Below are 15704 nucleotides of genomic sequence, written 5' to 3' on the forward strand. Positions count from 1 at the left end.
TCTCAGATGCAGGTTCAGCTAGAAAACTGGAGCTGCTCCATCAGACTAAAAAGGGGTGAGGCAGCAGGTTTGAGAAAGGCAGAGGCTCCAAGGACTCCCACAAGGATGCAGAAGACAGCAGAAAAAAATACAAGACAGGTTTGGAGCATTGTAGTCTTTTTCACAGAGTAATCTTCAGACTATTTCTTTAATTCATGACCTTGATTATGATGTTCATTGTTTTGGTTTTTTTACCCAAGAACACATAGATGAGCTGCTACTGCCCCATGTACACAGAAACACTCGGATTTGTCTTTATGAGTCACAGAACTGCTGAGAACAAGGCCTAAATTCCACTGCCAGTAAGAGGTGACACTGCTTGAAAGTCACCCTCTGGGCTACTAAGCTCTTTCTCTGCAGTGCAGAATGACTTTTGGAGTGGAAAGAAATTAATTTTACTATAGAAAATTTCTTTGTTCCCTCAAAACGTTTTTTGCAGTCCACTGATAAAAGTGCTAGTATATGGGAGGACATCTGCCCATTAATAACTTGCTGGTGCCCAAATTGCAAGAGACACCAAAGAAGCCTGATTTCTGACAGGTGCCTCGGAACAGCAGATATTCAACATGTCAAAGAGTCTTCAAAAAAGATTTGTGGCCAAAATGATTAAAAGCAGGATGAATTACAGTTCTACGAGGACTTTTTTCTTAGTATAATTCTGTACAGCAATTTACTTAGCTAATTTCAGTCGTTATATAGGACAGGACTCATTAGGTACAGCAAGCTGTAATATTACTGACCTCAACATGATCCAGATATGTACAGGCTGAGCAAGATTAATTCTCAGTCTTGGCTATGAAAAATATACTCTGGAGAATCACAATGGATTGTTCTATCTTTTCAAAGGAGTGTAAGCTGAGAATGATACAGTGTTGCTTGAACTGTAGTAGTTTCTGTCCATCGACTTTTACCTTCACTGTAGTCTGATCATTTTTCCTTGCTTATCAGCTCACGTTTGACACAGTTCCAGTGCCACCAGTTCCTTCTAATGGTATCCAGCTCCCTGGACAGAAGGCAGTTTGGAAATCAGTTACCTGTGAGTGTGACAACATGTAACCAGTATTCACTTTCTCCTGGAAAAATGATAGACAGAAAGACCCTTTTGTGGTTCAGGGGTTTGTCCCCTCTTTCATGTTGGGACAGTGCTGCATATATATCCTTAAAATCATTGTCAGCTTATTGTCATGCAGGACTCAAAGTTTCCTATTAATGACCAGTGTTGTACATACTCAGACTGCTGCTCTTGAGGCATCAGCATCTAAAAAATACTGATCATGGTAAGGCTGGGATTGTTAAAACAATTGCTAAACAATATTTTGCAGAATTTGCCCAAACTATGTCATCAGTGTATTTTGTTTTTGCATATCATGACAAGAAAGATTCTTATTTTCCTCCACATTTCTCTGGTACTGTAGAAACTGCAGTATCAGAAATGGATCATTTTCCTGGTTCTACCCTATTATTCCAATCTACTAATGGTGTTATCCCTTAAATGCTTTGTCCTGACAGTGACTGGCACTGCTAATGAAAACAAATAGCTCTACTCTACTTAGTGTCTGGATAACTGTCAGTAGCCTTCCATGAGAAAGTCCATCTTTTATTTTGAAAGCTTTTCCCATCCACATTGTTCAGGGCTCAACTAAATGAATATTAATACCCAAGTTACTAAACTAGTCCCTTGGATGTTTGCCTCTGGGTATAGTGCCACAGGCATTTTCCTTGGTGGCAAAAGCTGCTCTCCTGATACTTCTGCTCTTCAAGCAGTTGTACTGGAGCAGATGGGGAACCAAATTCCCAGGGCTACTGTAGACAGTGTGTGATCCCAGGTCCGAGGGGGGAAAGAGAGATGGAACACATCTTAAGTGGCTTGGCTATTAGATAAAATCTAAATCCACAGTTCAAAAATTGGAATCCAGTCAATAACACACTAGCTTTTTTCATATCAGACTTGCAAAACAAAGGGTGTTGCAAAAAATATTTAAATCCCTGTGTCTGTAAATGCAGTGATTCAAAAAACATGGGGCATGCACAGGTTTATAAAATATGTAATGTTTTTTAATTCACTTTCTGATTTCCATGGCTTTTGAACACATTTGGGTCATGTTAGTAAATTCTTTCCTGCAGTCCTAGGTGATGAAATTTTACTTCACTTTCAGTTAAATTTATGATTATATTCCAATTAGGTGAGTCTAGGAAAGTCTAAGGGAAAACTAAAAATTGACCTGAGATATGAGAGATCTGTCATGAAAGTTGGCAACACTGGAACTCATGTGTGTTATCACACTTTGGATTCCATGACAATAGCATATTACTGAACTTGATTGTACTGATTTCAAAAATTTTCCTCTGGCATCCACTAATTTCAGGAGGTAACTAAAGAGCAATAAGTCAGTTCACAATATCTATCATAAATACCAGTAGATATAGTGTTTTTCATACTGGAATATTGTACATTGTGTCCTGTTTTGGTGCTAAACAATTAAACTATCAACCTTGAGAAATATATGTATGTGATCACATAAAATATATGCACAATGTCTTATGATTATAAGTAACCTAAGAAACTGTGTCAACAGCATTTTTCTGTCAAGACCTTTTATTTTTAATTGTTCATTAGACAAGTGCCACCACAGTTTGCTGGCTTGGGTAGACAAGGACAGAGTACAAAAACTTTGGAATTCCTGATAAACAGGAAGTTCCAGCTTGACTATCTTTCTCACAGAAAGCAACAAGTTAAATAATCTAAAATGAAAATAGGGATTTTATTTCTAAGGGGTTATTTCCTCCAGACAAAACAGGAACATGCTGTTGTTTGCACTGAAACTCTTCTTTGAAGCACTTCCTTTATTACTGTCTCAAGACTTTTGTCATCTTGGTTTAATTTTTTAATGTCTCTGTACTAAATGCAAGCATATATTCAGCATTCATATATGATTTCCCTTATTTTCAGCTAATAGCTGTCTAGACTGCGGACTAGATAAAGGCAGCCCATCCGTAACAGAAGAGCTCTCTTATGAAGTCTCTTTCTCAGAATCCATTACAGTCCTTCCAAAAACCCAGGAGTGGCCAAAAAATCAGAGGTTCAAAAAAGAAGACTCGGCTTTGCCTGTAAGTTTGTTCTCGACATATTTCCTTGATTGTTTTCTTTAATACAGCAATTTCCTGCTTTACACCCCAGCACTGTTGGAGTCTGTTACGAGCTGTCCTTTTAGATGGATGCTTTGTAGAGACTGCCTCCTGCGCCTGCCTACTGCCTGTGATTGACTCCCAGAGAGGCACCAAAGTTAATATGGATATCCAAACCAGGTCTTTACTTGTACCCATCACAGATGAATATGTGTAACTCAGTCCACAAATATTGCATCATCCACAATTTTTTCATGCAGAAGTAAAAACCTCTTACTGGCATGAAAACTAACAATCATTTTCATTATGAGTTTGCTTTCCTACTTTATTCCCCCACAGATTATCTGCCTTAGTTAACACATGGATTTAAAATTGCTCCATAGATGAAGGGAGGAAAGCAAACCTTAGTCCTGCAGCAGTACTGACTGTCTAAAATCAGTATTCAGTGCTATAGGAAATACTGTATGAATGGCTAAAGAAAAATTTACCATATCATCCAAACAGACATACACTGAGCAGTTTTGTCATTATTGGGAATTATTTTGTGAAGTCAAGGAAATCTGTTTTCTACTTCCATCAGCCCTCACAACTTCCATCACTGGAAGCATTAGTTTAGTGCTTAATATGCCACCTTTTTAGTGACATGTATGATGTCAACTGTAAATTATTTGGAAGCATTTCCTGAGTGTCATGGTGTCCTGAGATCCTGAACTAATCTGAAGCTGTTATAATCAACACAGACGTTCATTTGTCTGTCTCAGACTCTACCAAGGAAGAAGCTGAGATGCAGAAGTAAGCTTGCTCGTCGAAAGATAAGACACCAAGTAGATTACACAACTTGTGTGAAATCCCTGTGTTTTATTGTGTCTTTGGTTGTTTTGGGGTTTTTTGGAGGGGATAACTTGGTGTCCTGTGGAAAGTAAGGGTATTTCTGCATTCATCATAATTTTGGCCTTTACTACAATATGCACACACACAAATTGTTCTCTGCAACAGCTCAGAGAATTTGCAGTTGACAGAGGGAAACTGCTGACAAAGAGTGAAGATGCCACATTGAATATCATGGATCTGTGGATTCATAATTGATTAGTTTTAGAAAAAGCCAGTCTTGTGCTGGGGTTGAACTACTCTGCATACAGGACATCATTTTGCAAGTTCATGAGTACACAAGAAATAAGGAAGGTCATTACAGAGAGAGAGTTCTGAATAAAGTCAACAGTCATAACTGTTGATGTTGGCATTCCCCTTACTTCATCTGCTGTCACTCATGGTACTTATTTTTTTCCCGTAATGACTCGAACTGTCATGGGCCTCACCTCTTGCTCTGTTGCACCAAGCAACCAGCCGCCTACACTCTGGAGGACTGTCCCTCCTTCCCCATGGTGGGCCAATGGGGCTAGACTGAAGACTGTGCAACATCATACTTTCTCCAGGGCAGGTCTGACAACAAAGCCAACTTCATGGATAGTGTATACAGAGCTGCACAAAGATATATTGTATGTCATAAAATAGCATGTCCCCCGCAGCTCCCAGAATGGCCACCTCACCAACTCCGGCTGCATAGTGTTACACGCAGTTTCCCCAGTGTGGGACCATAATCCGTGTAACTTAGTCAAAGATATTACAGAGCTACAAGTCAGTAAACATATCAGGCCCATCTGAATACACTGCATAGTTCCACATAGAAACAATATCACAAAATATATCAGACATGGTCCTTAGCCAAAACATTAGTAATCAAATTTCAGGATAGCACAGCCTCCTTCAGTGATGCATATTTTGACACCACTGTTCATAAGAAAAACCACTGGAAAATTGTGACACAAGACAGAAGAAAGAGGCCTAGCCCCAAACCTTGTGCTAACCACAGCATCACATCATAGTGACCCTAGGACTCAAACAGCCACCATGGAAAATCATTGTAGCACCCTTTGTAAATCAGTTTTTTGTGTTTGGAATTTTTTCACAGGCAAACATACCTTTTCACTTTCCCCTCAGAAAATATACGTGTACGATCTGATTTCTTTCCTTATTTTCAAGGTGATTTATTGTGCTTTGACTGCTTTTGGACTTTTTGCATCACTGGAACCAAAATGCATAGATATTCTTTAGTATGTCATGTATCTTCAGAAGACTATCCTGCATGCAACTTTTGTTACATTATTAAGTCTCAGCATAAGGGAATTGTGGAATTGCTCTGTTCTACAAAAGGAATATTCTGGGCTAAAATGCTACAGACAGCATGTTCATTAGTTATTCTGTTCCCTGAACTCTTTCTGCCCCAATTATTATTAACCCCTATTGACCATGTGCAGTATAATTTAGGAAGTCCTAAACTACATGATCTAGATGTCCTTTGTAGTCTCTTATTTTTGAAATCTGGTGTACATTTAAATTTTTTTTATTTGCCTTTTATTTAATTAGTTTAACTGGCTTCATTTAAAGATGGTTTAAACCTATTGAGTCCAAATTTGTTTAAAAAAAAGAAAGACTGGGCTGAAATCTCCAGAAGCAAAACATTATTAAAGGCTGGGTTTCCACTCAGATCCCTAAAGGGAGGAGATGATTTGTAATACTATTTGTTTATATCTCTGACTAACATTTTTTTAAAGTACAACTAAATTAAAAAGACATACAATACCAAAGATCTTTGAAAAGCATGTTTTTTACTGTAACTTCGTTATTATGTCTAACAATTATGTCAGAAACTGATGGGTATTTGTTCTTTTTGGCGTTTGTACAAATGTGTCTGTCATGAGGCAACATTCCTGGCTCAGGTCCACAACACTGCAGTTTCTAAAACATGTAGACATCTTCACATGCCCCCAAATTCCTCAGTATCATTTAGTTCAAGTCTACTTGAATAAATTATTTCTTAGCTTCTGGGAGTCCTGTTTCTAAGCCTAAATGCTTCTTAAGTAATAAAAAATACCAGTAAATTGGCAGATTGGCATCAGGACTAAGTAATTTTGCTTCTGGGTTTTTCCTCAGGTCTTTAATTTGAACTCTTCTGTTAGACCTCATAAATTAAGAGCATTATGCAAAGCCGGCATGGATTTGTTACACACACGATTGATACACAACCGTATCCACGATCAACTGTGTCAGCTACTTCAACAGCATTCAAGACATTTTGGGGAAGGCAGAAGCAGAGCAAAATGTTGCATCCTGCTGAAACAGGGCAAAAGTTTAAAAGTAGTACGTAACTCATTTGTCCTAGCTGGAGTACAGGCACAGAGGTGCTCCAGCACCACTTCCCAGTCAAACTGCAAGGGAACATAGTGAGCAAGAAGCTCAATTTTATGTTCAGGTGGATGCAAATGATGTCATCATACCAGGCCAATATATAGAGCTATAGTTCATCTTTTTTTTGTTATCCATCTACCCTAACATGACTTCCTATCACATACGGGCACCTCCTTAAAAACAAAAATTCACTCCCTGTAATTTTTGTGCAAATAAAGATGCGACCCATCTCTACTGTAGAAATTCATTGTTCGGAAAAGCCGGTTTGGACTGACAGAGGTTGGAGACCTCTCCCCTGAAGACATGAAGAAGATCCGCTACCTCTCCCTGATTGAGCTAACAGCCTTCTACGATGCGCTGGGGGTGGAACTGAAGAGGAACCGTGCAGAGAGAGTGCGGGGACGAGGTACTGTGCTGCGGCATCCCCTTTGCAGCCACTTGTGTGTTGATCGGCGTTGCAAAGAAGGCGCATACGAGGCTGTGTTTCATCTTTTTCACATTTGTTGTTATTATTTTTAAGAGAATGGTCTTTTCGGAGTCCCTCTCACCGTGCTGCTGGAGAACGATCAAAAGAAGGTTCCCGGAATAAAAGTTCCCCTTATCTTCCAAAAAGTGAGTATAACTCAGCCTGCTTGGACAATAAGACTTGCTTTTCTATCATTTGCATTGACACTCAAATGAGTCATCAGGTAAGAGAAGATGCAGGCTTTACAGACTTGTGGGTCTGTACAGGCTGTCTGACTGTATATTGTGGTTTGAAAACCTTGACAAGGAGACAAAATTTACTCCTTTTGTGTGTTTTATCTGTGGTGGGGACCTAATTTTATTTTTGTAATGATATGAAACCACACAGGAAACTTTAGGAAAAAAATGTCTTTCTGTTTCCCTTTTTTGTTAAACTAGAGAGCCATGCAAAATTATATATGTGCAGAAATAGCAGATGTGAGTTGTCTCAGGAGCTTTAATTTCACATTAATTGAAACTGTAGGTGTTACTTAGCTTTTATTTCCAGAATAAAAGTGATATCTTCTCATTGAGGTTGTGTGACAAGACAACAACACTTATACGAGCCATTTGGCAGTACGATGACATCTAGTGGATGTCTCGAAGACAGGTACACAGACACAAGTACATGTGCAATTACACAGATTTACATGGACTCAAAACTACAACAAATTTCCCTGTAAATACTGACAAAAGGAAAAGTGGTGTGGAGTGTCGGGGGAAAGACTGACACAACTTGAATGTTTACATGACTTGACATTTAGCTCCACAGCTCCCCTGTCAAAATACCATGGGAAAACAGAAGAATCCAAGTTAGGGGAGGAAGAAGATCTGGTGGTGAAAATCCAGAGCTGTATGATTAAATGCTAGGAAATTATTTTTTTTCCAATGTTCAAAATTATGTCAAATGAAAACATATTTATATTTTTAATAAAGAATTAGAATGGAAAACTTATTCCTCTATTCACAGAAATTTCAAAATAAAATATCCTAGGATCATTTTCTAATCTGAGTTCTCAGTTCCCAAAAACATATGTTATCTATGGACCTTTCCATTATACTTCTTGAGGCATACTTCAACATTTTCAGAGGTTATTTTTCCTTCAATACACCACTATGTTTTACCCAGTGTATCTGCTCTTTTATTAATACATTTATGTGTTAATTGTTCTATAGCAGTGACAACTCTCAAGTCTAGGACAGAGAAGCCTATTGCATTAGCAGTTTTCCATACGCTGCATACTCCTTATTTCAGGTTCGGGAATATGGAGAACAAATTTGGCAGGTTTATTTACATGAGCTGGCATCTTTTCATGAGCAGATTCCATAGAAATGTATCTTTTTCAAATTAGTTTCAAGAATACCGAGATTGACAAAAGAGTGAATAGTATTCTTAAGTACTTTTGGGTATTTTCCCTTCTGAGTGTTTTGTTGTCTTTCAGTTGCTGCTCAAGCTTGAGGAAACAGGTTTGGAAACTGAAGGAATTCTACGGGTTCCTGGATCTGCCTCCAGAGTCAAGGTACACACTCGTGCCAGTTTTCCATCTTCTGGACCGCAGACTCTATGTAAAATAATACATCACACACATAAATTCACACTGCGCATAAATACTGATGTGTCTAGCTCCTTCTCCTGCCAGTGAAAGGTCAGATTGGTTCCTGGGAACCAATAATGCACAGAACATGTAGTCCATTGCTTTCTTTAGTTAGTGTTCTATATAAAGCACAGTCTTGATGTTGAATGCAGTTTTTCTCCATGAAACATTGAGGGATCCTTTCAGTTTATCTCTGTCATCCAAAATTGCTATGATCTTATCTCTGTTTTAATTTATTTCAGAAATTCAAAGTTGCTAAACTCAGTGAACATCAGAAAAAGATCTTATTTGTGTCTTTTTAACCTCTGAGGCATTTTATTTCTCATTTATCTTCTGTGATCTTACAATTTCATGTTCCAAGTGAGAGAAATTTGGCATGTGTTCACTGCTGGCAGCCCGAAGTACTGCATTTTCACGGGCTGTTTTCGGGCTGGGAACACAGGATAGTTGGTACCCAGTCACCTGACAAGCAGTAATGCTTGCTATTGTTTCTCCAGACTAACTTGATTCTGGAAGCTGGCACAGGCAAATTAGGAAAATAAGGTGTTTTTTTGTTGGGTTGGTGTTTTTTCTGGGCTTAGTAGTGTCTATCTCATTCCCACATTTTTGCCTTTTTTTTTTCCCCCCTATGCTCTTTTTTTTCTGGTTTAAGAAACACCTTATAGTGCATTTTACTCCCACTTTCTTAGCCTCATGAAAGTTAGCCTTGCTTTCTGAGGTAGGAAGTCTCAGCATTGTGGCAGCCACACAAATGCTGGGGATTGCTAAACTGGCTGGGGCTGGGAATCATAAAAAATGACTGTACATGGAAAAGCAACATTATGTGAAACACACCAAAGATAGGCAGTAGTATCCCAGCTCCTTTGACTCTGTGGATTGCTAAAAGTACCCAGTGCCTTTGAAAAGTGCCACATCTTGCAGAAGGAAGTTCCTAATTTGCCCTGTACTTTTCAGCTTCCTCTTTTTTCATATGAATGCTTAAATGTTATTTCACACAATCTCAAATCTTACCAAACTCTTCAGGGAGATTACAGCGCAGGGCTGTGCTCTAATTCAATTATTTTCATACTCCTTGTGTATGGTGTACTGTGTATTGTTCACTTCTTATTCACAGCCCATATCCAGAGAGCTGCTATAAGGTATGACTTTATATGTAACTCTCTTATACTGGGTGGTAAATTAAACTGCCCATATGAAAGTTTTAAATTATTTGAGTTTTGGTTTCAGTTAAGTCTGTCTAACAAGCCAACGAGCAAGAGAGATTTTTTCAAAGCAGATCCAGATTTCATCCTTCAAAGCCTTCATACATTATTATGACATTTGGATTTGAGGGCATTCCAACTTTATTTCAGTCTTGTTTGGAGAAAGAAAAGGCATATGGAAGTGATTAAAGGTTACTCTTCTATAAAACAAAGAATAAAGAAATAAATACAAGTTTTCCTCTGTAATCTGGTTTGTAACAGAAGTTCCAGTGAACAAAAAATGTATGATGGTCTAGTGTAGGGTCAATCATGTTTAAAAAAAACTGCAAACACATGTTTTAAAAGATGCATACATATATATATGTATATGGGGGGGTGGAGGGAATTGGGTGTATAAAATATATTCTTACCTGCTTGTAGATATATATATATATATATAAAATGTTTGTGTTTCAAAGATCTTGCTTTCTCTTTCTGCGGCTTTTTCCCAGTTCTCAGCAGAAAAATGTGGAGTAGATATCTGTCCTCTTGTGCTTTTGATGAGGTGAGGATTTCTGTTCCACATTTCCCAGTCGATTACCAGGAAAGAATTTAGTCTAGGTGTTTGTATGGATTATGTGCAAAGGATGTGAATACAGAGGAAGCTGAGATAGCCCAGATTACAACCAGTTAAATGTGCTAGTAAAAATGAGACTGTAACATTATATGCCAAATCCTGAATGACTTTCTACTTCCTTTTGTGCAACCATTCTACTTCATTATGTGTGACTGTATTTGATATGTAATTTCCTTCCATTCATGTGAGACATGGTAAACAGAATTCATTTTTAAAAGCTTTTCTGCCTGAGCAGACTAAACTTTTTGCATAACATTAAAGAACATTTAACAAAAACATGATCTGAAACCTGAATATTTGCTACAGATACAATTTTGTCATAAATGGTCTCATAAAAGGCAGCAACAACCCTCCTATGGATAAGACAGTGTTTGGCCAGTAATAATTGTGAAAGTTGTATTATTTATGGATATCCTTATATTACAATAGCATCGTTCAATCATTTTAACTCAACGATTTTTTGAGGAGCTTGCATTTTCCAAACAGTCATCTGGGTTTGAAGCCAAATTCTGTTCCTACTAGGAACCTTGCTAAGTATTTCCCATTCACACGTGTGTTGAACTCTGATTAGTGACCCTCCAGAACTAAACAGACCTCTATTATGCAGTTTACATAGTAGAACAAGAGGATTAAATGGGCATCTAAAATGGTATAATCATCAATTCTTAGAGCTCTCTTTTGTTTTTTGAGTTTTGGGGGTTGGGAGGGTTATGCATTAAGTGGAGGTTTTTCTGACAGTAATGGTTTGATACCTTTATTTTCCTGCCCTTTGACCAAATCTAACTATAATTATTCTAACATAAACTTTCTTCTAAAGACAGGAAGACACAAAGTTAAAGCCATTTGCTAAAGGCGCATGAATCAGATGCCAACAGTCTGTCTAGCAAGTTCACTAGCAGTGAGGAAGAAACACCACTCCTTTGTGATTTAAGGGCCAAAACCTCCGGAGAGTGTTTTAAACAAAAAGAACAGTTGTGTTAAAAAGATCCCGGTTAAGTGAGTTTTCTGTTTCTAGTTCTAAGACATTGCACAACATTGTCTTGCTTTAAGATGGTTCAAAGGGGTCACTGGCAGAAATCTAGCTATAGCAAACCAAATTTAGCCTGGGTTGCCAAATATCCCCAGGAATTTGATTTGCTAATCTGCTCTTAACTCCATGTGGGTGTAAGACCGCCAGTGGTTTAGGACTACTTTAGTTCAAGTGCTGTGCAAAACCTGCATTCTCTTTATAATGGAACTTCTGAAGTGATGGCAAACCGCTGGGTCAGCAACAATGATTAAAGGCCAAACGTTTCTTTTATCTTTCAGAATCTCCACCAAGAACTTGAGGCAAAATTTTATGAAGACACTTTTGACTGGGACCAAGTACGAAATAATGATGCAGCGGGACTGCTGAAAATGTTTATAAGAGAACTCCCAAGCCCACTCTTCACAGTAGAATATCTGCCTGCTTTCATCACGCTAGTGGAAAGTATGTGGAAATGGAGTTAGTATGGACTGATTCAGATAAAATGGAGGAGTAGACCTTACATATTTTTCTCTTTCTGAAGTACTGAGAAAAAAAATGTGATTTTTTCTCTCTCTGAAGTAGAGAGAAAAACATGCCCAGTGCAAGAAACATTTGAATTTTCTGCAAGATTTTGTTTTCAAATAGAAAAAAGTGTCTGCATTTAGCTAGTAGTATGTGTGTTGTATGAATAACACAACTGTTTAATGTAAAATTTGAAACCTATGAGTAAACAATGGCTGAACAATGACTTTCATATATAGACTCTGATTCACACCAGTTATAAGTTTCACAAATGAAAATTTTTTGCAAGGTAAACTCAAAATCAGCCCTTAAGCCGATATTCTCTTGGATTTATTTTATTTCTCTTAAGGTTTATGTTGAGGTCAGAATACTGGTACAGAGATAAGTGTGATCACAGAAAGCTTCAGGCAGTCAGGTTTGTTTTCAGTGTACATACACTCTCTCATTCTCAGTACATTTTGTTCATTTCTCTTCCAGGAAGAATGCAGTTGTACCTTGCCATACCTATGACTTCACTGTAAAGTCACTTGAGCTAGTACAGAGTGAAACTCTCAGGATGATGAATTAATTAGGCAACTTGGTACAGAAAACTGAGGAACTTTACCTAAGATTGCAGCCAAGTTTTCAGTGTCTGCATTAGGTACTTTACAGGGCAGAAGGAGGTGTCCCTTTCCTGTAACCTTCACATACCTGAGTGTGCTTCTTGAGAGTCCCAGAGTGCATGCAGTTACAATGGCTTAGCCATTTGGAGAAGACTGAACAGGAGGTGTCTGTGCAGAATGAAGCTATTTTATTCCCTACAACAAATACACAACTATCTAAGAGAAACTAGCTAGTACTGAAAAATATTGGCTTGTTACTATGTAGACAGAATTTTATAGAGCCTTGTCTCCCCATGTGACAAACATCCAAGGTGATGAGGAAAACTCCCCTCATTAAATTGATTTTATATTTTATATTTGGAAAATATAAATTCAACACCTAAACAACACCTAAACATGCTAGTCTCAACCAGTCACTAGCTGTTATTTCTAGAACTGCTGACACACAAGGTTTTTGAACAAACCAATTGCAATTGGGATTTCAAAAATATTAATTATTCATATCCTTAGAAATCTCCAAGATCAAGTTACAGCTACAAGCTTTGCATCTGTTGATCATGCTGCTGCCTGAAGCCAACAGAGATACAGCCAAGGTAAGTTCTTTGTTTGCTATCACCTGCCATCTGTGGTGCTTTTGACTTTTAAATGAGAGACATTTTTTTTTTTCAGAAGATTCACCAGGAAAGAATTCATCCATGTTTTTTATTATCTCCTTGAAAAGATGTTCCAATTCCCTGGCTGTCATTTCTTTTACAAGCAATTAAGAAACAGTTGCTGAAGGTACCCAACTGCTGGGTCTCAGGCATCATTTATTCTGGGGCACCCATTTCAAATAAGCATGTTTCTCACATAGTTCACATAGTTTGGAGAAAAAAAGTCCAGTTTCTAGGTTTTCTGTGTAAAAGAAATTCTTCAAGATGAATTTAAATGAGAAGCTGTCCTCAAGGAGCTTGCCTAGCGCACTCCCAGTATTAAAGGGCTTCTGGGGCACTGGACCAGACTGGAAATAGTCCAAAGTAAAAATGTGTATCTGTAGCACAGATGTCAGGGTCTCATCCTCAGTTGGCTGGCCTTACAAACCCGTGCCCACCCCACTGTACTACTTCCAGATACAGACACAGTGGCTACAAGCATCTTGGGTGTGTGGGAGCTCCCAAATCTGACTGCAACTATGTCCTGACCCTAGGAGACATTGATTGCATCTTCAGGCTTGTTTCTACATAAAGGAAACCTAAGGGAACAAGCTGCCTGGGAGCCCCCAGACATTTCATCAGGTCCTCTGCTCATCAGGACCATGCAGGTCCCCCACCTCTGAAAGTCTCCCACTAGTCAGTTTACGTATAACTTTACAAGTTCAGCTGCTTCTTTACCTGTACTTGTGAATACAGTAATGACAGACAAGAACAACCCTCTTGAAAGTATCTGGAGGTCTTCTAGTAGTGCTCCGTAAAGAAATTTTTTTTGCTACCGGAGTTCATTTTGGTGTAGAGCTGCATATGGAAAACATATGCTAGAGGAGTAGTCTTAATTATTACAAGGCTTTTTTACAAAAATAGAAGTGATGACAAAACTCACTATGCATCTCTACTTGCTATCTATAATGAGTTTTTAGAAATTTTTCCAACACGGTTTCTATTTTGTAATTCTTGGGTTTGTAAAAATGTTTTAATTGCAATATTAGGGTACAAAGGCAGTGGTTTTAATGGTATGGTTTAACACAGGAGACAGCTAAACACCTGTTGTAGTTTAACCCCAGCCATCAACCAAGCATCATACAGGTGCTCTCTCACTCCCCCACCAGTGGGATCAGGGAGAGAATTGGAAGGGTAAAAGCTAGAAAACTCATGGGTTGAAATAAAGACAGTTTCATAGGGAAAGCAAAAGCCACACACACAAACAAAGCAAAACAAGGAATTCACTGCTTCCGATGGGCAGGCAAGTGTTCAGCCATCTCCATGAGAGCACGGCCCCATCACGCACAACGGTTACTTGGAAAGACAAATGCCATCATTTCAAAAGTCCCATCCCTCCTTCTTCTTCCCCCCCCGCTTTATATACTAAACATGCTGTCATATGGTATGGAACATCCCTTTGGTCAGTTGTAGTTACCTTTCCTGACTTTGTCTCCTCTCAACTTCTCATGCACCTGCAGCCTCCTCACCAACATGGCAGTACAAAAAAACAGAAAAGGCTTTGGCTCTCTGTAAGCACTGCTCAGCAATAACAAAAACATCTCTATATTATCAATGCCGTGTTCTGCACAAATCCAAAACATAGCCCCAGTACTGGCCACTGTGAAGAAAATTAACGCTGCCCCAGCCACAACCAGCACACCACACAGCTGTTCTTTCACTTCTCCCCCTGCCCAGTGGGATGGATTAGAAAATTTGAAAAAAATAAAATTCATGGATTGAGATAAAAACAGTTTAATAGGACAGAAAAGAAAGGGAAAATAATAATGATAAAATAATTAGAATATACAAAACAAGTGATGTACAATGCAATTGTTCACCACTGATCACCACTGTTCGTAACTGATGCCCAGTCAGCCCCTGAGCAGCAGTCCCAGACCAGTAATCCCACATTTATATACTGAGCATGATGCCATATGGTATGGAATATCCCAGTGGGAATCAGCTCTCCTGGCTGTTTCCCCTACCAAGTTCTTGTGCATCCCCAGGCTCCTCACTGGCCAGGCAGCCTGAGAAACTAAAGATTACACTTGACTAAGTGTAAACACTGCTTAGCAGCAACTAAAACATCAGTGTGTTATCAACATTATTCTTATCCTAAATACAAAACCACAGCACTGTACCAGATACTAGGAAGAAAATTAACTCTATCCCCGCTGAAACCATAACAGTATTGCAAAAGGACTCATTGGTAGACCCCAACTCTAATCACAGCTGCAATTCATCCTATTCAGTCACTCAAGGAAAATTCTGAATAAACTACCCAAAAGGGAAATGTTTGACTCTGCCGTGCATGTGCAGAAGTAACATCAGTGAATAACAACAGAGCTCTTCTTGTTTTCATCATCCCAAAATAAAAGTTTGGGGGTTGCTGACAGAAATTTTTCGAATCACATTTGGGACTGGTGCACATTTGAAGAAAGACTGATCACCCTGGTGATGGTGATATAAAAAGCATTGGTTAGATACGTCAAAATGGACACTTGGAAATCTATGAAGAAAGTAACTATTCCTTTGCAATACCTGTACATCTTTCCTCCACTATAGGATT

The 15704-nt window shown here is 38.6% G+C and overlaps 1 protein-coding gene across 2 annotated transcripts in view; it reads left to right on the forward strand.

Annotated features, from left to right (window-relative positions):
* The window catches only part of ARHGAP28 (Rho GTPase activating protein 28), a 77997-nt gene that overhangs the window by 52617 nt on the left and 9676 nt on the right, over nucleotides 1-15704 (forward strand). For both annotated transcript variants that reach the window (XM_027676295.1, XM_027676304.1), the window contains exons 4-10: nucleotides 988-1075; nucleotides 2990-3147; nucleotides 6652-6817; nucleotides 6932-7023; nucleotides 8358-8435; nucleotides 11637-11799; nucleotides 12972-13054. In XM_027676295.1, coding sequence (XP_027532096.1) covers nucleotides 988-1075; nucleotides 2990-3147; nucleotides 6652-6817; nucleotides 6932-7023; nucleotides 8358-8435; nucleotides 11637-11799; nucleotides 12972-13054 — 828 coding nt within the window. The remainder of the gene's footprint in view (nucleotides 1-987; nucleotides 1076-2989; nucleotides 3148-6651; nucleotides 6818-6931; nucleotides 7024-8357; nucleotides 8436-11636; nucleotides 11800-12971; nucleotides 13055-15704) is intronic.

This window comes from Neopelma chrysocephalum, unplaced genomic scaffold (genome assembly GCF_003984885.1).
Source record: "Neopelma chrysocephalum unplaced genomic scaffold, ASM398488v2 Primary Assembly neopelma1_22, whole genome shotgun sequence".
Taxonomy (NCBI): Eukaryota; Metazoa; Chordata; class Aves; order Passeriformes; family Pipridae; genus Neopelma; species Neopelma chrysocephalum.